Source organism: Erpetoichthys calabaricus, chromosome 9, assembly GCF_900747795.2.
Source record: "Erpetoichthys calabaricus chromosome 9, fErpCal1.3, whole genome shotgun sequence".
Classification (NCBI taxonomy): Eukaryota; Metazoa; Chordata; class Cladistia; order Polypteriformes; family Polypteridae; genus Erpetoichthys; species Erpetoichthys calabaricus.
Window position 1 is genome coordinate 67,099,165 of NC_041402.2, and position 26,359 is coordinate 67,125,523.

At 38.6% G+C, this 26,359-nt stretch overlaps 1 protein-coding gene across 1 annotated transcript in view; it reads left to right on the forward strand.

Moving 5' to 3' along the window:
- Positions 1 to 26,359, forward strand: part of dpy19l3 (dpy-19 like C-mannosyltransferase 3) — a 146,590-nt gene that overhangs the window by 42,150 nt on the left and 78,081 nt on the right. The window contains exons 10-11 of the mRNA XM_028809677.2: positions 14,457 to 14,558; positions 21,973 to 22,046. Coding sequence (XP_028665510.1) covers positions 14,457 to 14,558; positions 21,973 to 22,046 — 176 coding nt within the window. The remainder of the gene's footprint in view (positions 1 to 14,456; positions 14,559 to 21,972; positions 22,047 to 26,359) is intronic.

Here is a 26,359-nt window from a genome sequence, read left to right on the forward strand (position 1 = left end):
GTCACTACTGATAGCATGAGGCGATACCTGGACCCTACAGAGGTTGTTCAGGTAGTCCCACTTCTCCAGGATGGCACATCAATACGTGCCTTTGCCAGAAGGTTTGCTGTGTCTCCCAGCACACTCTCAAGGGCATAGAGGAGATTGCAGGAGACAGGCAGTTACTCTAGGAGAGCTGGACAGGGCCATAGAAGGTCCTTAACCCATCAGCAGGACCGGTATCTGCTCCTTTGGGCAAGGAGGAACAGGATGAGCACTGTCAGAGCCCTACAAAATTACCTCCAGCAGACCTTTAGTGTGAATTTCTCTGACCAAAAAATCAGAAAGACTTCATGAGGGTGGCCTGAGGGCATGACGTCCTCTAGTGGGCCCTGTGCTTACTGCCCGGCACTGTGGAGCTCGATTAGCATTTGCCATAGAATACCAGAATTGGCAGGTTCACCATTGGCACTCTGTGCTTTTCACAGATGAGAGCAGGTTCACCCTGAGCACATGTGAGAGATGTGAAAGGGTATGGAGAACGTTATGCTGCCTGTATCATCGTTCAGCATGACTGGTTTGGTGGTGGGTCAGTGATTGTCTGGGGAAGCATATCCATGGAGGGACACACAGACCTCTACAGGCTAGACAACGGCACTTTGAATGGCATTAGGTATTGGGATGAAATCCTTGGACCCATTGTCAGACCCTATGCTGGCGCTGTGGGTCCTGGCTTCCTCCTGGTGCTCTCCAATGCCCGGCCTCATGTGGCGAGAGTATGCAGGCAGTTCCTGGAGGATGAAATAATTGATACCATTGACTGGCCCCCACGCTCACTTGATCTAAATCCAATAGAACACCACTGGGATATTATGTTTCGGTCCATCCAACGTTGCCAGGTTGCACCTCAGACTGTTCAGGAAGTCAGTGATGCCCTGGTCCAGATCTGGAAGGAGATCCCCAGGACACCATCCATTGTCTCATTAGGAGCATGCCCTGATGTTGTCAGGCATGCATGCAAGCATGTGAGGGCCATACAAACTACTGAGTACGACTTTGAATTCAACCCTCTGTAGGCTGATAATTTTAATTTCCATCAAACAATGTGGCGTCCTTTCATTCTTAACACATTTACCCAGTTTATATCAGTATAGATATCCAGCATGATTTTTTTTTTCCCATTGAGATCTGATATGTTTTCAAAGTGTTCCTTTTTTTTGAGCAGTTTATATAAGATAGCAGTTCAAAAGGAGCATAAATGTTGTCTATATAAAGATCTCTAAAGTACTGGATGCCTAGTTATTTTCACAAACTGAATACTGAAAAGGTTAAAAAACGCAGGAATATGTAGTTATTATGTACAGGTTCAGCTGACATCCTTTTGTGTATTGTCCTTATAATTATTTTCAGTATGATCTGTTTTGGAGAAAATGATGTGTAAGGATACATCTGGATTATCATTTTTTGGTCTGTTAGCCAATTTAATTCATGCAGTGTGTTACAATTCCATAAATGACTACTTTTAATGAGAACTAGCTTTTAAATTACTGTGTCTTGCTATTTTGTTACTGTAACCAAAGTATTGACCCAGCCTTAGCTTGATTCATTAAAGAAGTACTTTTGTTATGATAATGCCCAAGTAACAAATTTTGCTTGTAAATTAATCCTGTGGTGGATGTGTCATGAGATTCTTAAAACTAACTGATTTTCTCACTGTATACAATTATAGTCATGTGCAAAATTCTTGGTATTTTATTTTTTCTAAATAATTCAATTCTACAAATAAATGATGATTGTTCATTAAAATTTACAGAAATTTGTCACACTTTTGTTTGTTCACTGTTGTTGTGTTAATGTTGTGTTAACTTCTCTTTACTTAGAAAATCAATAAAACTTGTAATTTCACCAGCTGTGTCCAGTCTTTTGCACATGACTATAAGAAATTATGCTAGAATATTTAAAATCCATGAAACGTATCACAATATTTATACTATATTATTACAGACTTTTTCTTAGAGTTTTGAGCAATTTAGATTTCTTTTTTTGTTGTTTTCTTGTTACTGTGCCTTTGCTAGTAAAACAAAAGGCATGATTCTAGAGATCATTTGTGAGTTACTGAGGCCTTTAATAGTGGTGTAATGCTATACAGTTCATTTTATGGTTATCAGGCTGTTTTTTTCATCAATTGCTGTGTTTCTGAAAAGTAAAACCTTTCACTGAGATTTGAACAGACTTTTCCTAGGATTGTTGGTGGGCTTGTGTTCCTGTTCTCTGGAGACAGGTGCTTTCGATAGGGCTACCCATAGCAAATTGGTTTAATAACACTGGATGACACTACTTTGACAAATAAACTTGAACTTAAAATTTAATTTAAGATTAAGTGCATCATTTAGGAATTTGGAGAAATATTAAGTTAACTTTTATCCAATTTATTGTGTTTAATTGCTTAATGATGCTGACACATTGCATTAGTTCAAATCAACCAAAATATGATTTTTGTTTTTACTCGGTTTCTGATGCTTCTTCTTATTTCAGTGTAGGGGTATGTGAGATTTGCAAAAAATTATATCTCGATATTTTCTGGGACTTTGATGATAATGATAATTAGATGATGTTTTGCATCCTTTAAAAATGTGTTTGCAGAAGTCTTATTGATCTAGATTTGTTTGATAATAGGATATTAATTGAATCTTACTAATGAGATTAATGGAAACAACAGTTAAGGAAAACAGGTCTTATTTATTTACTTAAAACTGTAATAAAATAAAACAAAACATTAAAAATCACCTGTCAAAGTATTAATGAGATCAAGCAGTGCATGTATGAGTAAATATTTCAAAGTGGCCTACAGGATTTATACAAAAAAACTGCACTTTTACCAACAAAACTGTTATAATGAGAGCATTTAAACAGACACCCTTAGAGTACACAAGATATGAATTCAAAGGGAATAAAATATTAAGTATAACTGAAATACAGGGCATGAGCATTACAGTGTGAATAAACATAAACTGCTCTGCTGTAAGGTGAACTGTGCAGCATACAAGCAAGAACAAAAATCTAACATACTGCACTATTGTGTAAAAATCGAAAGTTCTGTCAAATACTGAACTGGAAAAAAACTGTAGCATTTGTAAACAACTTCTGTCATATATTGCACAAACATACAAAAAAACGAAATCTATAACATTTTTAAACAAATTACTAACTTCAAATTCTGTCCAATAGTGTGCAAAGATATCAGAAAAAATAAAGCAATTGTAAAATTTTACTGAGGAAACTTCAAGTTGTGTGACAGAAACACAGTGACATACTCAATAATTTCACCTTGCACATTGTTAAAAAATAGGAGAGGGATCGGTGTAGCATATACATGATGGCATCCTCCGCTCCCACCTTCTCCTGATATGCAAATTGCAGAGGGTCGAGGGCGTGTTGAACCTGTGGCCTCAGGTGGTGAAGCAGCAGCCTCTCCATGGTCTTCATCACATGTGATGTCAGAGCAACAGGCCGGAAGTCATTCAGCTCACTAGGACGTGATACCTTTGGGACTGGGGTTATGCAAGATGTTTTCCAAAGCCTCGGGACTCTTCCCTGTTCCAGGCTCAGGTTGAAGATGCGCTGTAGATGAACCCCCAGCTTCGATGCACAGACCTTCAGCAGTCGTGGCGATACTCCATCTGGACCCGCTGCTTTGCTGGCACGAAGTCTCCTCATCTCTCTGCTCACCTGCGCTGTTGTAATTGTGGGTGGGGATGTCTCTCCTATGCTGGTATCAGCAGAAGGATGTGTGGAGGGTGCAGTACTCCGAGGTGAGAGTGAGAGTGGGTTAGGGTGGTCAAACCTGTTAAAGAAGTTGTTCATTTGGTTTGCTCTCTTCACGTCTCTCTCGATGGTGGCACCCCGCTTCGAGCTGCAGCCAGTGATGATCTTCATCCCATCCCACACTTCCTTCATGCTGTTATTCTGCAACTTCTGCTCCAGCTTTCTTCTGTACTGCTCCTTCGCCGCACTGAGCTGGACTCGGAGTTCCTTCTGCACGCGCTTGAGCTCATGCTGATCACCGCCTTTAAAAGCCCTTTTCTTCTGGTTCAAAAGGCCCTTGATGTCACTTGTAATACATGGCTTGTTGTTAGCATAGCAGCGTACAGTTCTTACTGGAACTACAATGTCCATACAGAAGTTGATGTAGTCAGTAGTGCAGTCAACAACCTCCTCAATGTTCTCACTATGTGATCCCTGCAGGATATCCCAGTCTGTAGTTCCAAAGCATTCTCTCAGAGTCTTCTCTGCCTCCCGGGATCACTTCCTGAATGAGCGTGTGGTTGTAGGTAGGACCCTCACTCTTGGTTTGTAGTGAGGCTGAAGCAGAACCAGGTTATGATCTGCTTTCTCAAGCGCAGGCAAAGGGGTGGTGCTGTATGCCTCTTTAACGTTTGCATACAGTAAATCAATAGTCTTATTTCCCCGGGTGTTACAGTCCACATACTGGGAGAAGGCAGGTAATGTTTTGTCCAGCGTCACATGGTTAAAGTCTCCAGCGATTAGCACAAGCGCCTCAGGGTGCTGCGTTTGTAACTTAGCAACAGCAGAATGGATGATGTCACTTGCTGTCTCCACGTCCGCCCGAGGAGGGATGTATACAATAACATCAATTACGTGTCGAAACTTTCTGGGCAAGTAATAGGGACGCAAACTTACGGCCAACAGTTTGATGTCCCTGCAGCAAGTGGAGACTTTGACGTTAACATGTCCAGAGTTACACCACCGTGTATTAACATAGAGAGCGAGTCCTCCTCCTTTGTGCTTCCCGCAGGTACTTGCATCTCTGTCTGCTCTAACTGTGCTAAACCCGAGTAGCTCCACGTTAGCATCTGGTATGGTAGTAGTTAGCCATGTTTCGTAAAAGCACAACAAACTGCATTCTCTGTAGGTTCTGACATTTTTCACCAGCGCAGCCAGTTCATCGATCTTATTTGAGATTGAGTTCACATTGCCCAGAATCACAGAAGGCACCGAAGACTTAAAACGCCACTTTCTCGCAAGCCGCTTCATTTTTAGCTTAGTGCCAGCTCTGCTGCCACGATACCGCCTTCTTACCTCGTCGGGTAAATAGGGAACCACACTGGCACTGGCATTTGTTCTCAGCGCTCGAAGTTGAGTACTTGAATAGACGAGTCTCGGCATGTAAAAATCCATGCCCATGTTGTAAAAGTAAATGTGTCCAGGGAACGAATCCACATTTCATCCGGGTTGGATGAAAACTCTCCTTCTTCATCCTGGAAGTACGTCGTTTCCTTTGTCGCGGTAATTAATGCGCATTTCCGGGTTATAGGGCACATGTAAGTCCTTGAGCCTCCCTGCAACATCCTCTGGTGGGCCCCACGGTGTCCTGCAGGGTTGGGAATAAAAACTCCATTGTCCATGATTCCCTGCTGGTCTTTGGGGCACTTCCATGCTACAGGGAGGGCTCCATCTAGTGGCCTGGGGGTATTGGCCGAGATGAACGACTGGCCATCTCCCACAGTATTCCCCACCCAGCGAAGAATTATAATTTGGAGCAACCAGTCCCGAGAGGAGCGTCTTTCTCAAAGAGGATCCACGCGCCGGGCTTGGGCTTCGTCGTCTAGACTCCTCGGAGAACCTAGAGGGAACGTTGTACCGCCAACTCTTCTGATCCTAAGTCCTCCGAGGACAACTTCGCCATAGATGGCCCGGCCTGCGGCATTCATAGCAGAGCTGTGGTCCCCTTGATATTCTCCCCCTGCGAGACTGGAAGCACCTCGGTACTTCTGGCTCCATCCTTCTCTCCGCTGAGACGAGTTTATCGGCCGCTCTTACGTTTTTCAACTCCTTATCCAACTTGTCAGGAGACCCCCATTTTATTTTAGGGATCTCCTGTTTTATCTGGGGTTTGTGTACAGTTATGGTCTCACTATTAGAGAAAGAGAGCCCTTTCACTGTCTGTACGCCCTTTGACTTTAAACTAACCAGAGGCGGTGTCTTCAGCACAGCATCGCTCCGAGAGACAGCACTTTTCAGCTGCTCTGGTTCGATCAGCACTTCCACCGTCCTTTCTGTCATTGTACCACATTCCTTTGTTGGATTCGCAGTGACTTGGCACCCGCTACTTATTAATCGCGGGCCCGGATCACACTGCGTCCCTTTATAATGAACGGTATTGGCATTATCCACCTGTACCGCCAAGTCATATAAGACGGGAGGTTGTCGTCCTATACGTTGCAGGAATTCATCCACTTTCCGGATGGGCGCTTCGGCCATCTCTCTCAGTTCCCCGATGATCTTCTGAATCGCCGTCAGCGTCTGTAAGAAACTACGTACGGGCTCGATTAGCTTTTCGAGTACCCCCACGTCCATAAAGGCAAGTTAACTTCCGCCTTCTCCTTACCTACTGGCCGGGAGCCAATGAGCACGTCCGCTGTTGGCACGTGCTCTGACGGGCTTCGTGGAGGCTCTTGGGAATTGGAGTCTCGAACTATAGAAGTCCGGGGCGCCACTACCGGCCGACTGCGATCCACCTTTTCTAATTTAACGGCGGACCGTTCAGTCATATCCCGTCCTTCTATACCTTTATTTATGGCTAGCACTGCTTCGTTTGCCTCCCCCTTCCCTTTCAGGGACTTGGTTCCGTTGGGGAAATGGCAACCTCACCTACGGGACAACTTTGACCTTCTCCTTCCCACAATCCTTCGGGAGATGTCACGTGTCCTACTTCGGCGAATGGAAGGAAACCGTCATGGTAATGTGTTTGTTTGTAGTCCTTTAGGTTTCCCCAGTCTGCTCCGGGATAGTCTACGTGACTATTCTCGTCGAATAGGTTTCCAAATTTCAGACTCCTAGATCGGCTAGACTCCTCGTCATCGCGCCCATCTTGCTCAGGTGGGAAGTATGTTTCCGACTCCTCGTCAGAATCAAGAAGACAGGCCTCTGAAAAATAATTAAAGTAAGGTCCCGGCGCATCGGACGTTGTTTTCGGCACATACCTCTGGACTCCGATTATGTCCTCTTAGATCATAGAGGTTGTCCTGTGCGTCCAAAGTTCCACAGCCCTACCGCTGTCGTAACGCTCGGGTCCTCTCGGCGTCAATCGCAGCCCTGTCTTCTTCGCTTCCCGTCGGGAATGTCCATAGACGCGTGACATCATCTAGGGTCTGCTCCTTTTTAGTAATCCCATTCTTTTTCCCGGATTTCTTCCCCATTATGGACCGATGTACAACAAGGCTTACTATATTGTAGCACTACCTGTTGAGTTTGGCGATTTTTCTCTTTGTGTCCTGACGCTGTCTTCTTGGGGTTCTCTTTTTTAAATTCAGGTCCTCTGCCAAACCGACGGCCAGAGAATCCTGCCGACTACGCCACTGTAACAGATAGAGGCACTGTCGACCCCTTGAACCCTCAGATCAGACATCAGACACCAGATAATAGTCCAATATGACTTTATTTTATAATAATAATGTGCACCGAGCACTCTGCACTCCACTATACTCATATAATACACAATCACTACACAATAATCCCTATAATAACCAATACAATAATCAATCCTCCACTCCCAGACGCGTTGCCACCCTTCCACCCAGCTCAGCTCACTCGTCTGGGTTTCCCAGACTTTTATAGTCCATGACCTGGAAGTGCTCCTGAACCCTTGTCCATGTGACTCGTTAGCACTTCCGGGTCGGATGAAAACTCTCCTTCTTCATCCTGGAAGTACGTCGTTTCCTCTATCGCGGTAATTAAGACGCACTTCTGGGTTATAGGGCACATGTAAGTCCTTGAGCCTCCCTGCAGCGTCCTCTGGTGGGCCCCACGGTGTCCAGCAGGGTTGGGAATAAAAACTCCATTGTCCATGATTCCCTGCTGGTCTTTGGGGCACTTCCATGCTACAGGGAGGGCTCCATCTAGTGGCTGGTGGGTATTGGCCGGGATGAATGACCGACCATCTCCCACAATATATATATATATATATAAAATATATATATATATATATATATTTATACACATCTAGAGGGGCAAGCCCCCCAGCACCTTTGGCACCCAACTCCCAGTTGTGGTTAGTCTGCCACTCGCGTTGCAAAGTGGGGGCTGAACGCACCCCAAGGAGACATGGTCGCTCCTTTGAAACCCCTCTTAAATGGTGATACAATGGGAAACAAATAGTTTTTTTTTTTTACCTCCTCTTTGCTCAATCAGCTGCTAGCTTGTTGCTGCTGCCATGCCTCATGATCTGTATCTCACACGGCACTTCGGACATTTAAAAGCCTGTACAGCAGCTTTCCTACTCTTTGTCTTTCATTTCTGGCCCGGGCCTGGTTAAATCTCTTGGCACTCTTGGTTAAGTCTCACAGGACACGAGTTCTTGATATTTTTTAGTTTATAATTTAAAAAATGGAATAAGAATCTGAAAATCTAACAACATCACATTAAAGTTCAATAAACACTGAAAAGAATGATACCAAACATATATATGTAGGTTTTAAAATAAGACCGATTTAAAGCATGACAAAAAATGGTGACATAAAAACGTCACATAAAATAGTTGCACTTTTAAGCTTAGGATTTTATATATATATATATATATATATATAGATTTTATAGATATATATCTCTCTATATATAAAAAAAAATCCTGGAAAGGAAATTTCCAGGGCGACGATACGTAATCTTCTCGGAAGTTCTCGGAAGACATTTAAAAGATACGCGAGACAAAAAAGATTGGCCACAGAGCATCTCGCGGGGACTGTAAACATGAGACTTGGTGCCAAGAGATTGTCCCAGGGCTGTCTCGTGGGGACGTGGAACATGAGTTCCTTGAAAGACACGCCCTTCTTATTAAATAAGAGCACAGCCAGCGGTAGCACACACAGATCCTGTGCTCTCAGCAAAGAAGAAAGAGCAGTGCGGAGAGAAGAGACCTTTGGGAGAGAAAAAAGGCAGATAAAAGATTATGAAAGCAGTGGAATTATAAAGGCTCAAACAAACGATGGCACAATAAACATGCAGAGAAAGGTACAGAATATGAAAGCAGTAAAATTCGAAAGTATTGTAGCATCCCAGCCAAGTTGAAGCCTATTTTGTTTTAAGTCACTGTTAGGTCCGATTGATGGAGGGTGGAATACAGCACTTACACAATTATGGACCATACGCTATGAGATTCTGTGGTCCCACAACAGTTAAAGCAACAATTCCAAAGAAGAAGAAAAAAAGCTTTTAAAAATGTATATCCAATTAAACAAACACAGGGGTTGGCGAGCGAAGCGAGCAGGGGGTAGAGCCCCCTAGTATATATATATGGAGGAGTGGAGGAGGATTCCATTGGCAACCTATGAAACTCTAGTGAACTCCATGCCCAAGAGAATTAAGGCAGTGCTGGAAAATAATGGTGGCCACACAAAATATTGACACTTTGGGCACAATTTGGACATTTTTCACTTAGGTGTGTACTCACTTTTGCTGCCAGCTGTTTAGACATTAATAGCTGTGTGTTGAGTTATTTTGAGGGGACAACAACTTTACACTGTTATACAAGCTGTACACTGACTACATTGTACATTAGTCAGTGTACAGCTTGTTGTTGTCCCATGAAAAGATGTAATAAAATATTTACAAAAATGTGAGAGGTGTACTATCTATCTATCTATCTATCTATCTATCTATCTATCTATCTATCTATCTATCTATCTATCTATCTATCTATCTATCTATCTATCTATCTATCTATCTATCTATCTATCTATCTATCTATCTATCTATCTATCTGTGTAGAGTATATATATATATGCTATGTGATAGGAAAATTTAAAGTTAACTTTTGTAATCAATAGGCCAGAATCTGCATGATACACTTATAAATATTAAGGGAACAAAATTGTTACATTTTCCTTAAATATTCATGATAGTCTTGATTAGAGTAAAAAGAACTCCTCCTGGAACAGGAATACTAAGACCCTTGTCCTTATCCATATCTGAGAGTTGTGTTCACCAGCGACTGCCTGGTGGCTATGTGGCCCACTTAACCTAATTAGGCTTAGTCTGAAAAAAGTTCAAAGTGAAGGATGAGGACCATGCACAGTGCCTTATCAGATAATAAGGAAGAGCAGATGTTATCCAGCCATAGTAGTAGATAATGGCAATGTAAACTGGTTCTTGGGATGGAGGACTTAACTGCTTTGGCAAGGAAGGACTCAGAGCTTGTTCAGATGGTTGAAACATACCAGCTACTGTATAAATGGTCAGACTCACTTAACTACAGCATTGGTTCTGAAAGAGAATTCTTCAGACTTCAGGAGTGGTCTGTGCCCTTTTCTGAAACTGCCCAAAAGAAGATGTCACTCCTAAGCTGGTGCGTAAGTTACATGGTGTGTCGTCTAGGTGCCATACAGTTGGAGTTTATTTTGTTGGATGAGACAACTGACTCAATGCAATATTACATTTTAGAAGGGAAGTCTTTGAATGTTGTTTTTTCTGCATGCACCAAAAAATGATTCACAGTTTAGGCCTTTTTAGAGTTATTGAATTCATTGTTCAGCTGGGTATTGTCTACTCTTTAGTACTGGGAAGCTTCAACACTTATGTGGAAAATTCCTTTGCCTCATCCAAACCTGTGGTGATTTTTTTTTTCTGAATGTTTGCAATAGTCATGAATTGTTAATAAGGAACACAGAGTTTGAACACATAGATGCCTATAATTGGTACCAGAGTACCTTGTGTCTAAACATTAATTTTAACCTGAACTGGGGATGTTGTGTAGAAGTGGAAGGAGCACTTTGAGTAACTCCTAAGTTAGATGAGTATGCCATACTTAGAAGTGTCAGTGCCAGAAGCCTTGGTCGATGTTGTGTCCATGTCAGAGACTGGTGACACTGCAATAATTAAAAAGCTCCATGGTGGAAAAGGTGAGATCTATCAGAAATGCTGAAATCACTGGGTGTTATGTTTTTTTGGGGGTAACGGATATTCTCAATTTTTTGTGGAACACTGGGACTGGCAGAATAGGATGGCAACCCATGTTTTCAGTAAATGGTATAAGAGGCTCTGTTACCAAAAGAGAACGTATCTGATCTTCTCCAGGTAGGCCTACATCAGTGTTCTGGAGAAATGAATCCATCTGGTAGTTGGACCTTATATCAAAGAGTAGCAATGCAGATTTCATTCTGGATATGGAGCGGTAGATCAACTCTTTGCCTTTGCAGATATATTTGAGGGTCATGGGAATTTGCCTGTCCTGTTTAAATATGCTTTATGATTTTGCTGTTAGTCTATAATCAATTACCTTATAATGTTTTGTGAAGGTGCTTCAAAATTATTGTGTTCTGTTACCTCTCTTCCTTGCGAAATGGTGGCTGTATTTGTGAAGCAAGAGTTGTGTTTGTATACTTGCCTTAGTTTCTAAGTTTCTTTAGTCTGGGTGTTGGACTGTGCCAAGGGTGTATTTTCTCCCGTTCTTGATTTGCATGGATATGATATCAGTAGCAGTTGACAATTATCCAGAGTTGTACCTCTACTGTTTTCTGAACATTATGTCTTTTTGGCTTCATCAGAATGTGAGCTCCAGTGTACACCGTAATGTTTTTTAGCCAAGTATAATATGGTCCAGGTCCTGTCCTGGAAAGGAGTAATTCTTTTAGGGTAAGATGTGAGCATCTGCCACAAATAGGATAGCTGAGATACCTCATGGTCTTGTTTACTAGTAATAGAACATTGTGAAAGTAACCAACAAATTGATACAACAGCAGCAGTTATATGGATGTTGTACTGGATCATGGTAGTGAAGTGGAGCTACAGTCATTTCAGTGAGGAAGCTTTAATTCACTCTGTATGCTACATGTCTATTTTAATCTAATGACAAAAATAATTAGAATAGGAGAACAAGAACCTACATTGAGATTCCTGTGAAGGACAGTTTGACCCAATATCTGTGACAGGGTGAGAACCTCAGCAATATAGAAGGATCTTGGAGTTAAACTGCTGTTTTTCTAGATTGAGATGAGCCAGTGAGGTAGTTTAGACCTGTAGTTAGTGTGCACCTTATTGCCTCCAATGGGAGGTTTACGAAGCATAGTGCTTAGAGGAAAAACTGGAGGATGGAGCCAGGACATGCAGGAGGAATGAGATCTTTCAGCTGGCATAGGAGTGTCTTGGAATTTTCTAACATTTAAGAAGTTTTTGCACATAGGGTGGCCTGGTCAGAAGAAGAAGAAGTAGTAGTAGTAGTAGTTATAGTAGTAGTAGTTGTCGTTGTAGTAGTCCAGGCTTTAACATGACCGATAGAAAATTCTTCGGCAGAATGCGCCAGAAAGGCTGATGAAACTTTATTCACTCTTGCTTACTTTCATAAGAGACCTACACATTTTGAAAACACTGGATGAATGTTCCTTCAGCTGGCGCATAAATCATTTTTTTTCTCATTTTTTTACAGTTGGGATACTGTCCCATGTTTAGATGTGATTCAATTTAATATTTAAAGTAACAAAATGCAAACATGTATGCTGTAAAAAGATTGGTATATCAAAAAATGTATGTCATTGCCCTTATCAGCAGTGTGACATGCTCATCCAAACCCACTCCTGTCCTTTCCTCCCCTTTCCTCTTTGTTTTATTGCCAAATGTGGAGTGTAAGGTGTCTAGATAACCTTTCTATATCCAATCAAATTCAAATTCTCTTTGCAACAAATTTTTCTTATGGGTGGGTGCAAAGTTGCCTCCAAAAAGAGAGAGCAACATTATGGCTCAAATGAGCATGCACGTCTGTTGATGCAATAATAAAACGCAAGCAGATTTATTTGTGCATTTCTCTAATCTTCTACCTGGTCATTCAGTGTATTCAGGTAGTCAGCTGACATCACTTTTGGGCAATTAACGTTGCTGAATCTAGACCTGACCAACTGAAGCAAACCCAGATCATAACACTGCCCCCACAGGCTTACAGTATATGGTAGGCAGTAGATATGATGGGTGCATCACATCATCCATCTCTCTACTTACCCTGATGCAGCCGTCATTCTGGAACAGGGTAAATCTGGACTCATCAGATCACATGATCTTTTTCCATTACTCCAGAGCCCAATCTTTATGCTCTATGGCAAACTGAAGCCTTTTTTCTGATTAACCTCACTGATAAGTGGTTTTCTTAAGGCTACACAGCTGTTTAGTCCCAATACCTTGAGTTCTCTTTGCATTGTGCATGTGGAAATGCTTTTGCTTTCACGATTAAACATAGCCGTGAGTTCTACTGTTGATTTTGTATGATTTGATTTAACCAAACGTTTAGGTGATCTCTGCTCACAATCATTCAAATTTTTTTTCCAACCACATTTCTTCTCCGAAGATAATGGTTCACCAGTATCCTTAAACGTTTTAATAATGCATTGGGCAACTATTAACCCAATTTTAGTAATTTCAACAATCTCCTTAATTGTTTTCTTTGCTTGATGCAGGCCAATAATTTGACCCTTCTGAAACAGCGTAACATCTTTTTCATGACCACAGAATATGTCTTTCGACATGGTTGTTTAAAAATTGAGAAGCTACTCACTGTTTCACTTAAGGTTAAGTATCTTGTTGCCAGTTGAAACATATTAATCACTGCAGTACTCATCCAATGGAAGGTACTTATCTATCTGCTTAGTTAAATTCAGGTGGTGACTTTTTTTTTAGCCAGGCATTGTATAACAGCTGTATAGAATAGATCCATTGATCACTGTTGTAAGCTGATTATATTATTACTAATTCTGCCACCACTACTACTTAGGGAAGTTATATATGAATATATACGAAAGTGCCAATCTAGGGCTGACACTTGCACTGCCATCAAGAATAAGCCCTCTCTACCTGTGGCTCTAAACTGGATAAACAGCTTACAATTTTTTTATATTGTTGCTTATTTTAAGAATAATAATCAGTTAACAGCATATAAAATTTAATTGTTTAAATTTATTATAGCAAACATGTATTCATTGTAATGAACTAACATTTTTAAAATTGTGTTTGTAAAATGAAATAAAAGTTTACCTACTGAAGAAAATGTAAGTTTTATACTTTAAGAATAATAAATACATAAGTGTTTTGTCTTGGTAGAGTAATATATATTGCTCTACTTTCCCCTATTGTATTATTAATATTATTACATTGCTTTGCCTAAATAACAAATAAAGACATACAAAATATTCATCAAGTTATATGTAAAATCTCACATCACATCAATAAGTACACTCCATTTTCACTTTGCCATATCGCAACTATAATATTAATGGGCTAATAATTGTCATGATCTATTTATGTCGATCAATTTAATATTGCTCTCTTTTACTGTGTGTATATATCATATAATTTCTAAAATTTGTAACTTGTGTTTTAATTGTAAACTTGTTACAGTTTTCTGGGGCATTCATTGAAGAGGTCTATACAAAAATGTATTGAATTAAATGAACTTAAAAACTTGATTTTATTTTATGTTTTAGAAAAACATGAAAATGGATAGTCTCCTTGGAAAGATCTTAAAACTGTTTTTCCATGTGCTCAGTGTGCTGATTTTGACTTTGTTAATACATTACACATTTAAGGTAAGACTATAACTGTTTATTAATAATTTTAATAGGTATTTTTTTTATCTTTGAAGCGTTTTTCATTAGTAGTTTTCTAATGATAACCTTTTGTTTTTGTCATTGAAAATGTTTTTCTTTGCTTTAGTGCTGCTTCTCATCACTGAAAATATTTTTCTTTGCTCTAGTGCTGCTATCATCACCAGAGCCTCAAGCTCCATTCTAGACTGAGTATCTGCTTTGGGTACTTTACAGTATAATCTACGCTTGAAAGGATTCACACACTTTAAGGTCATGCTGAGACATTTAGCCATTTGATTGCTGTCTTTATTATTCATTGTTTAAGCATTTGTGCACCTCTAGTTTTCTGCAGCTTGCAAAGCATTTAAGCTTCCTGCCTTTACCTTCTTACTAATTTCATTGGAATCTAGATCAGAACAGCAGTCTATAAGTATTTCTGATTCAACCTAACATTGATAATATAAAGTTCAGTTCACAGGATTAATTATGTTCAATAGAAGATTTCATTATTTTCAAGTTTGCAACTGCATTCAAGGTGGTGACAAAAATCCAAACTGCATAGAGCTACAATGGTTTTATTGCCATTTTTCAACAATTGACCAAATATAAGAGTTTTTTTGCGGCATTGTATAGTTATTTATATTTTATATTGTTTGGTACTTGCATAACAAACTACATTGCCTCTAAAACCCCTTAGGTGGTCCACTGAACATTTTTCCATTCTGGAAAGAGAAAAAATAGCTAGTGAACAATTTTACTTTACTTGTGAGAGAAGGGACGACAACCCTATTACCAGTATGGATAAAGATATTTCAATACAAAATGCTCTGTCCACATTTAATTCATAAGACACATTTTGTCTTACACAGTGAAGACTTTATTTCTACCCCTCCTGAGGGAAAAAAAACAAAATTCCAGTGACATTACAGTATGTGATAAAATGTAATAGGGCAGCAGACACTACTTTGTTTTTAAAAAGCAATGGCAATATTGAACAGTATCAAGCTAAAAATATTAGACATAGCAAGTACCAGCCCAAGAAGTAAAAAACATGCAGTTTGAGTAACTAAACCACAGAATGGTCAATAATAGTACTTTGGTATTGCAAACTGATTAGTAGTACAGATAAACTACAATGGAGTGTTTTACCCAGAGTAAAGAGATGACTATATTTGAATTAACAGTTGAAAGCCTTAGGCATAAAAACTGAGATTTTACTGGTATGAATGCTGCAGTGTCAGTTGCTACAAGGCAAAGGTGCAGCAGTTTGCTGCTAGGGTTTTAGTGCCTGAAATTCTGAAAGGTACCTTCTTCAAGCATCACTTGTCATAAATGTTCTTCATGTGTAAGGGTGTGGCCCCAATGATGAACTAGAGTATAGTAACCTCCAGTTGCAGAGTCTTGCTGTCAGCCAAGACAGTTTGATTTTATTTTAATTTTCATTGTGTTAGAGGAGGAAAAGTGCTTGGTTATGAAAAACTGCACTTTTGCAAACACATATGAAGATCATATGCCACATGAAGATAAAGTACTTAAGCACAGTATAGCTTGGGACCATTACATTCATATTTAAAGTACTGTATGTATTATAGCTTGAAAAACTGCACTTTTGCAAACACATATGAAGATCATATGCCACATGAAGATAAAGTACTTAAGCACAGTATAGCTTGGGACCATCACATTCATATTTAAAGTACTGTATGTATTATAGCTTGAATATTAGTATTTGAACTGAAATTTTCAAATGCTGCCAGATGCAATATTCAACATTAAGAAGTTAATCAGATCGCCATGTCATCTGTGCACATTGCTTCCAAAAAAAACTATTTAGACTTTTTCTTGGATGGCCTCAATTTTGTTCTTGTCATTGAAATATATAGCATTCTTTCTAATCAGAAATAACAGCCTTAATGGTCTCTTAGTGATATCTGTGCAATATGGTAATATAAAGTATGTAACCCCTAGAATTTTTAATCCACTTTAAAATATATTCAAAAGACCATTCTGATCAAGTGAGTCAGATTAATGTAAGGGATTTTGTATGATTTCATCTTCAGTCAAATAAGAAAGAAAACAATAAATTGCAATATATTCCACAAGTTCATAGTGCTAGTACTACTAAGTGTACGGAATGTAGTACATGGTGGAATAGACATACATAGGAGTCATGTGAAAAGGGGTGTGGGAATGGTGCTGATATAGTAATTGTAATATGTTTTGTCATGATACAATGCACCCAAGAGCCATATCTGAGCAATGCAGCATATGTACTTGAATAAAAAAGCATTACCTCTGCATTCTTATAGATGGTGCATTACTATCAAACTACATTGCTTTTATTTTTCCACCAAAGGTATATCAGTATCAGAATGGATTGCTTCCACATTCTGATGTGCTAATGTTTCCACAGCTGTACAGTTACTGAGTTAAAATTCACTGTACACATTTTAGGAGAGCATTTGGGTTAGTTTTTCATTTTATAATATTGCAATGGAGTATGAGCTTCATATGAACCAATTAGCAAGCTTTATTAGATAAAAGTCCAGTACTCCAGCATTTTACAAATTAGGACTGTTTCTCCCTACTCAATAGACTAGAGCATTTGAAGGCTGAATTTTGTACTTTGTGTGCAACAGAAATAAAGGTACTTCTAGCACATTGAACTGCAACTCGCCCGTCAATTTCAGCTATAGCATTCACATGTGCCTTGATTAACCCAGGTTTGTCACTTGACATGTAGATTTGTCCTAAGCTACAAAATAAGCTCACAGAGTAAAATGTTCTTGGTATGCTATGAATTTTGAGTGCTGCAGAATGTTTTTTCTCCATGTTTAACTACCATGACTCTTTTATTTAGTACTGAGAACCCTAACACTGTTCAACACGTTTTGCTTGTGTATGAAAATTTAACAAATTATTATGAAAACAGCATATTAATATCAACATGTATATGCAAATATCCCACAGAATTTCAAACACATATTCATATTTATTGAAAAGATATTTTTTTGGTATTTTCGTTTTTCATACAGTGTTCTAATCCCTAAGGGATAAATGTTTTAAAAGATAAGGCACAATATGAGTAAATGTTCGGGACACCTGATGGTTTCTCCACATATTGATAAGGAAGAAGAAAAATTGACAAAAGTAGAAATGTCTTTCCAGATGCAAGCCCATTAAGGTGACTGCTGCTCTGTGGTAATCATGACCATTATAAATGTTCTTGCTTGGAAGGGGTTGGGCTTCTTGCAGAAGTGGACGTGCCATCATGCGTCTTTGAGTCTTGGATCTCTGATCTACAGATAGAAGAGGACAAGTTGTGAAAGACTGTGCCATCTCTTGAATCAGCGCGAAATTACACTCAATATGAAACCCCGAGAACACCTCCTGTTCATGTGTGTGTGACAATGTAAAAGTTTGATATGTTAAGGCCATGTCACATTAGACAACTTTTCCAGCAATTTTCAATTGTAGCCTCCATTTGTTTAATGCTACTAACTTGGATACAGTTGGCGGTTTGCTTCCATGAAGCCCAGTGCTGTGCCCAGCCACTCGCTTTAACTATTCCATGACTTACTCTGACAAAATCAAACCTGTTGGATTTTTATTTAGTTGTAGGGGCAGGCTCCTATGTATGAGAGCTGACATCCAATGATTGCTCCTCAGTAAGTACAATTGATGTAATGCACCAATAAAGAATAAGGACTGCAGTTGTTTTGGACTTTGCAAACAGAATTGAAGCTTGTCTGTCTGTGTGTCTTGTATTTTACATACCACGACAGCATGAAAAAAAGAAAAGGGCCAAAATTGTGGCTGAACTTACCCTACTTGTTTACCCTTTGTACAACATGGACTTGGTCAGGCAACACTCTACTGGATGTCAGAAAAAGGGTGAGCATGACTATGTTAGAAGGTCGGCAAATCAGTAAATATGACATTGGCAGCGATTTTCAGTCATCTAAATTGACATTGTCCATCAACAAGATCAGCAACGTGGTTGGCAAATCTGACATACCCTTTGACTAGAAGTTGCATAATGTAATATTGGCTTTATTTTTTGAGTAGTCACTCTACCACAAGTAAAAGGGGCCATATCACAAGGAACCAACCAGTGCTGAGATCAGATGATGTGCCAATATTATGTTAAATATATTAACCAAGTATTCAGGCTTACTGTGAAGACACCTGAAATACTTGAAAATAATCTAATTTCAATTTGTTTACTCCAAATCATTAAAAAATGCAATATAATTGCAATGTGACCCAAATATAGTGATAATGTCATATTGTAGTGCCCAAAGCAACATACCTATATGGGCATATTTCATCAAACATTACTCTTCAATGTAATCATTTAATGAAAGTTCTCCATTAACGGAGTCAAATGTAAACGTAATGTAAATCTTTCTTTTGTGAAATGGGTGTATTTTAATTATTAAAACCACTAAAAGCAAGAATGCGAAAAGATTAAAAAGTTGCAACAGCAGTGGCATTTGTAATATTAGTATTTATTTATTCTCTAATAAACATGCAATAACTAGATGGAAGACTTTGTCTTGTTATTGGTTACAGTACAGTTTTCATTAACAGTGTCACATAAAAATTTTCTAAGTCACAACAATCTCATCATTCTAAAATGTCAGTTGGGTGTATCAGCATGGTGGTAATGAATGAATCATGTTTTCTGCTTTGTGTACATCTTATGATTTAACATTGTACTTTGAAAGTGAATCATTTATATGTTATTACTTAGGATTGACCTGATCTTGGAAGTACACTTGGATATTGTCTTGCTGCATGATGATTATATTACTTTTTTAAGATTGACCAAAAACATCCACCTTTAGCGAGACACTCAAGTCATTCATACCTTTTTAGACACTACTGTGTGTCAGTCAGTTCCTGTCCAGTGGCAAGGGCAGAAGTGGGAAGTACCATAATAGTATTTTTTTTTGTCTGTGATGTAGCCTTTTCTCAGAGTCCATTAAATGCATTCTGCTTTTAATAGTATACTATATGTCTGATTTAATCAGTAGTAATCAGTTGTATAGTTTTGTGGCCTGTTCAAATGTGTTAAGCATCAGTTGTATGTTATGAAGCAAATCCAACAACTACAGTAAAAGAGTGGTCATGGCATGTGCTCAGTGCAAATAAGACCAATCCTCATTTTTGAACTACAAGAATATTTTAAAAATTGTTTGAACTCTCAAACTCTTTTCCTTCTTGTGCAGACATGCAGCAAAGAGCCAGAAGTTAGTTAAAAAGACTAAATCCCTGGTTTTCTGACCTTGAATTAAGGTTTGCAACTAAAGTTTCAACCATTTTCATAGAGTTACATTTTCACTAAGACAAAAGAACAAATAAGTAATATATGAATGATTGTAATAAAACCAGGTTATTGCAGTTTTTGTAAACAAATGTTTATTGAAGTTTCAGGTTCTTGAAATTGAAAAAATGTTCCCTGAATTTATTGGATAGCTCAATGAAAACAGAAGCATGCATGTCAGTTTAAAAATATATACCGTATATACACATTTGTTAACTCGTAGACAGTATAGTGGACTGTAGTGTTTTACACAGTGTACCACCAACTGCTCCTGTCTGCTGCCTATGTTTAAAGGCATCAAGTCAACTTTAACAGTGCAAAGGCAGGTCTGGCAAGGTATACGCCTTGGTGTCTTCCATCCAACTGGGGGATTCTGAGGTGATGCTGGTATTTTGTGGTGTTAACCCATATATGGTAGAGATCTTGCAATGTGGGCAAAGATATGGAATTGCCTTATGTTGATCAAGAAGGAGATTAGCTAACAACCACTGATATGTCAGCCTTTTGCATACATCACATGGTTAGTATCAGGGATCCTTTGGCATCACAAGTCACCTGCACCAATCAATTACATAAATATTTTATCAGTGAGTATTTTGTGCATGCATAGATATAAATGCATCTTAATGTCAACCTTAAGACCTGTCTTTAGAGCTTTTTTGAGCAGCTGCATGTAATTGCCTGTCATCATAAAACTTTTGTATTGGAACTCCCAGATTTGTCAATGGTACTAACAAGATAGGTAAATGACTCGACAAGCTGCACACCATGGTTTCCACACTAACACTGAAAAAGCTGTAGTCGCCTCCAAAATGCCAGCTTTTCATATTCTGCCAGTTCATGGGCAGGCAGAAAATGGCAGCCTCATCCGGAAAGTAGTACAGTGTTAACTTTGGTACAGCCTAGTTTCTGCTGAAAGCACCACATCATTCATGAAATTTAAGATAGCAATCACTTGATTGATGAAGGTCTCTTCAGCCATTCCCTGATGCACTGTGTGCTCCATGACATGAGCCATGGACACTAGAAATGGTTTTAGAACAATCATGCAGCCCAGCATAACACAACTACACACCAAAGACGAGTTTGCTATTATGCCATCTTATGCCAACTTCATGCAACAGTGTAGATCACTTGCACGAGATCAATCGCATTATGAGGATGTCCAAATTATTGTGGCATCCACCATAGATCTGAACAAACAACTAAATCAAATGTTGCTGTTTTCTTATTAATTAACCTACTGCCATGCAGGTAAATATTGCTAGATGCATTGCAAATTGTGCCTGCCATGGCATAAAAATCATCTCAACAGACAGACAAATCATTACGGTTAGCCATTTGCAAGGTCTAGATCAGTGTAGAATAAAAGTTATTTTTGGCTTCATTTGAAATATCATTTATTGTCACATATATAACGGTGATCAATATAATTTTGTACTCATGATGAAACCTAGCTACTAGTTGTCAGTTTATGCCCAGGTACCATTAGACCAAAGTGACAGCTGCATTTGAATCGAGGAAAAGGGTAGTGCCAGCCTGACAACATTCTCCTTAGTGTTGTTGTAACCACAGTAATTGGATGGTTAACAGCCTATCAGGAGTCATACCTGCTCTTATCCATTTTGGACGCATGATTGCAACATGTGTGATGTACAGGTCTTTTATCAGTATGAATGCTGCTCTCCTTTTTGACAATTTACACTTGTACCCAATCATACATGAGTTTTTTTTTACAGTTTGAAACATTTACACAATATATGCATTATATATCTATATTTATTAATGTACATATTAATGTAGTTTCAATAGAATGCATTGTTGAGTGTCATTATGTAAAAATGCTTTTACGTTTTTTACAGAAAATATTTTTTATGTATCTGACTCCTGTTTAAACTGATGAGAGTATAGACATTTACAAGTAGCTTGCCTTTCATAACAAGTCTACAGTTTATGTAGCAGTATAGAATAATTATTGTTCAAAAAGTTGTAATACTTTTTGAGCAGTAATTTTTGTCAATATCTTATATTTGGTTTAAGATATTACAATTTATTCTGTATACTAAACATTTTTTTTTCATATAGAAAACACTGCAGCTGAAATCAGATGAACATATTTTTAAGTTCATAACAGCCAAATTTGGGTTTGGCTCAACAAGGTAGGAAAATATTTTTTCCTTTGATAATTAAATGTAGATTAAGTGCTAAAAGTTTGAGCAAGGTGATTAGAATTATGTAACTGATTGAGATATCCACTCTTTTGTTATACTTAAGTTACTTTTGTTGTGTTCTGAAATACATGTACTAATGTGGATTGAAACATTGTAGAAAGTTTTCTTTTTGGCCTATTATCCAGGCTGAGTTTGTGTGAAGTATGTATGTAAGAAAATGATGAGATACATGCCGTGCAGTTAACTTTATCATTGCTACCTAGAGAAAAGTCAAGCAAAATGACACCTTTTATTGGCTAACTAAAAAGATTACAGTATGCAAGCTGTCGAGGCAACTCAGGCCCCTTCTTCAGGCAAGATGCAATATTTGCTACCTATAAACAGTGCATATGTCTGTTCAGGGTCCTAGTCACTTGTCTCGTGCAATTGCATGACCCAACAGTAAAAGATAATGACCCACAACTGTCCTGCATTTGTGGAGTCTCTGTTCTTTTTTCTAATAAACAATATATTGTATTTTGTTTCTGCCTACAAAATTGCAAACAAAATATCTTTTGGCAGACTCGGACAAATAAATTATAGTTTATGAAATGATTTTGACATGCCAAGACTATACTCAAAAATGATTTTGTCAGATAAAATATTTAGAAACAAATATATCCAAATTTACAGTATGTGCAATGACATTATTTATCCTATATATGAATAAAGATATTAGTGAGTTGGTGGCAAAGGCACCTTTATTGCTTCTTCTCAGACAGGTAATAGGTAAGTTCTGCATTTTTTGTTTAAATTTCAGTGGAAACTCCATGTAGATCACATGTGGGCAAAGTCAGTCCTGGAGGGCCGCAGTGGCTGCAGGTTTTTGTTTCAACCTAGTTGCTTAATTAAAAAACAATTCTCGTCAATAATTACATTTCATGGCTTATTAGTGCTTTAACTCTGCCATGTCAAATCATTCTCATATACTAGATTTTCTTCCCCTTTCTAGGATATCATCCAAATGATTTAAAGTCTATAAGAAAGTATTTAATTAAACAAAATAGTGCATGATAAATACACATAGGTGTAAATGGAAACAAGGTAAATGGAGAAATGCTTGTTTCTTTTGTCATTTGTATCTTATTGCTAATAGGGAGCAATTAAAAAACAACACTACAGCTGTTTACAACTAAAATACTGTAAGCAATAAGGGTTCAAAATCTTAATGAGCGAGACAACTAAAATGAAGCAGAAGTGTTACTTGGCAATAAGTGCTTCTCATTAAGCAACTGGGTTGGAACAAAAACCTGCAGCCACTGTGGCCCTCCAGGAACGACTTTGCCCACCCCTGATGTAGATAATAAATTGTAACTCTCTAATGAAAGATGTCTAAAGGTTTGGTTAGTCTAGTCTAAGTCACTGATGAGTTTGTTTTCTTTGGTTTAGTAAAATGGAGGGATGGGGCAAAACGACACTACAGAAATTGAGAATTTCATCCAAGTTGGAGCAATAATTTTCCTCAGCCTCAGAGGCAGAGTTGTATCTTTAGAACTTTCATTCGTATTATCTAGTCTCCTTTTAAACTTGTTCAGTAATGTCAAGCTATGTGTCCAAAAGAGACAGTCCTCTATTTTAGACCTTGTAGTACTGGTATAGCTTTCCCATACTTCCTTTAATGGCACTATACTGTGGCTAAAGTGACACATTTCTGGATCCACAGGCTCTGATGCTTTAGTTCTCAGCACCATTTTCTTTTTTGTAGTGGTGTCCTCCAGTGCTTACAGATATGACACACACACACACAGGCAGCGCGAAAGAGAGAGCTGGATGCATAAGGTAGAGAAGGCAGTTAAAGAATGCACTGGGCTTGATTTTGTTTTCACTTCTGTTTACAGCGATCGGTTTGTAGCGTGCATTGTTGCAATGTCACTTTTCTTGGTGGTTTATTAAATTACGGATTCTTTCAAATGTTCATTTTTTTCCCTGTGTTTAAAACTCATTAAAAAAAAGTGTTTTTAGCCAGCGGTTGGTAGCGCTATAGCGCGAACTAGTGCAGTGTTAGTTTTCTCTGTTGTTCAAGGTTTTCTCAGTGTTATTTAATGTTTTTATATTTAGTTTACTATTATGCTGTGCATTCTATGGTTTAATTAACTATTTTGTGCTTAAAAACTTAAAAAAAATATATATTTTCATACAGTTCGTATGGTCTGGAACGGATTAATTGTATTTACATACAATCCTATGGGGGAAATTACTTCGGTTCACGATCAAATCGGGTTACGACCAGAGTTTTGGAACAAATTATGGTCGTGAACCAAGGTTCCACTGTATTTTAAAACAGTATGGTCCGTGGCCAGTGTTAGCGTATAGTGGAGAGATTTGGTGATAAATTTGCCCGTGTATTTTAAAACAGTATGGTCCGTGGCCAGGAGGTTGAGTTATCTGTGCACCCATGGAAGCAAACGCTAGAGAAGAGCTGTATTCTAGAATGTGTTCACGATAATTTTAGCTTCTAATGTTTGCTGTGTAAGAAGCTGTTGTAAAGAAACAGGTGGCTCCTGCAAAGGTGGTAAAACTACTTTATCGTTGTGGCAGCACCTCGAGTACTTGTTGGATGTATTACGCTCAGCAGGCCAGTATAGTGCATGACATGGAAGAGGACGAATAGGAATCGAGAAATGCCGTGTCGGCTGCGTGTGGGCGGGACCGGTTTTGAAGTGGAGGCAGGACGAACCAGAAGAGAAATATATATAAGAGATATGGTTTCTAAGAAATACATTTTTGAAGGTTCTCAATGTACACCGGTCAGCCACAACATTAAATCCACCTGCCAAATATTGTGTAGGTCCTCCTCATACCGCCAAAACAGTGCTGACCTGTTCAGGCATGTATTCCACAAGATTTCTGAAGGTTTCCTTTGGTATCTGGCACCAAGATGTTACTAGCAGACCTTTTAAGTCCTGTAAGTTGCAAGGTGAGACCTCCCTTAGTAGGACTTGTTTTTCCAGCACATCCCATAGATGCTCGATTTTGGGAATGTGGAAGCCAAGTGAACACCTTGAGCTTTTTTTCATGTTCCTCACATAATTCCTAAACAATTTTGCAGTGTGGCAGGGCACATTACCCTCTTGAAAGAGGCCACTGCCATCTTGGAATACTGTTGCCATGAAGGATGACTGTACGTGGTCTTTAACAATGATTAGGTAAGTAACATCTACATGAATCCCAGGACCCAATGTTTCCCATCAAAACATTGCCCAGAGCATCACATTGCCTCTAACCGCTTGCCTTCTTCCTGCTGTCATTTCTTTCACAGGTAAATGATGCACATGCACCCAATCATCCACAGGATATTAAAGAAAATGTGATTCATCAGACCAGGCCACCTTCTGATGCTCACATGCACATTTTAGTCACCTTTGGTGGTGGACAGGCATCTGACCAGTAAGCAGTTATGCTGTCCACTGTGTATTCTGCCACCTTTCTCTCATGGCCAGTGTTAGGTTTTTCAGCAATTTGTGCTACAGTAGATCTTCTGTAGGATCAGACCAGACAGATTAGCCTCTACTCCCCTGCTTCTACTCTAACACATCACCTTCAAGAACTCACTGCTAGATAGATAGATAGATAGATAGATAGATAGATAGATAGATAGATAGATAGATAGATAGATAGATAGATAGATAGATAGATAGATAGATAGATAGATAGATAGATAGATAGATAGATAGATAGATAGATAGATAGATAGATACTTACTTACTTACTTACTTACTTACTTACTTACTTACTTACTTACTTTATTAATCCCAAGGGGAAATGTTCACATGCTGCCTAACATATCCCACCCCTCGAGAGGTGCCATTGTAAAAAATGGTTTTAATGTTGTGGCTGACTAGTGTGTGTCTACACACATACACATATATAAATATGCAAGAGTATGTACATTATTGTTTTTATGGCTAGCTTTTCAGTAACCTTTAATGCAAGAACACATGCAATATTCCATATTAATCATTATGGCTGACAGTTCAGTAATTATACAACCTGTGGATAGAAACTATCCCTGAATCTACAGTTTTGAAAATAAATTGTCCTGTCCTCTTCTGACCCTTGATAAAAATAAAGGAAAGACGCTCACTATTTATTAAAAGGTCTGTTAATTAATTTTGGTTCCAGAAATACACATTTATTAATATGATTCTCATTTTACCATATTTCAAAGTCAATTATTGTAGAGACGTTTTCTTAATTTATTTCATATATAGTAGAAGGGAATTTTTTCCAAAGTTATTAAAAATTATACGTTTTAACAGTTT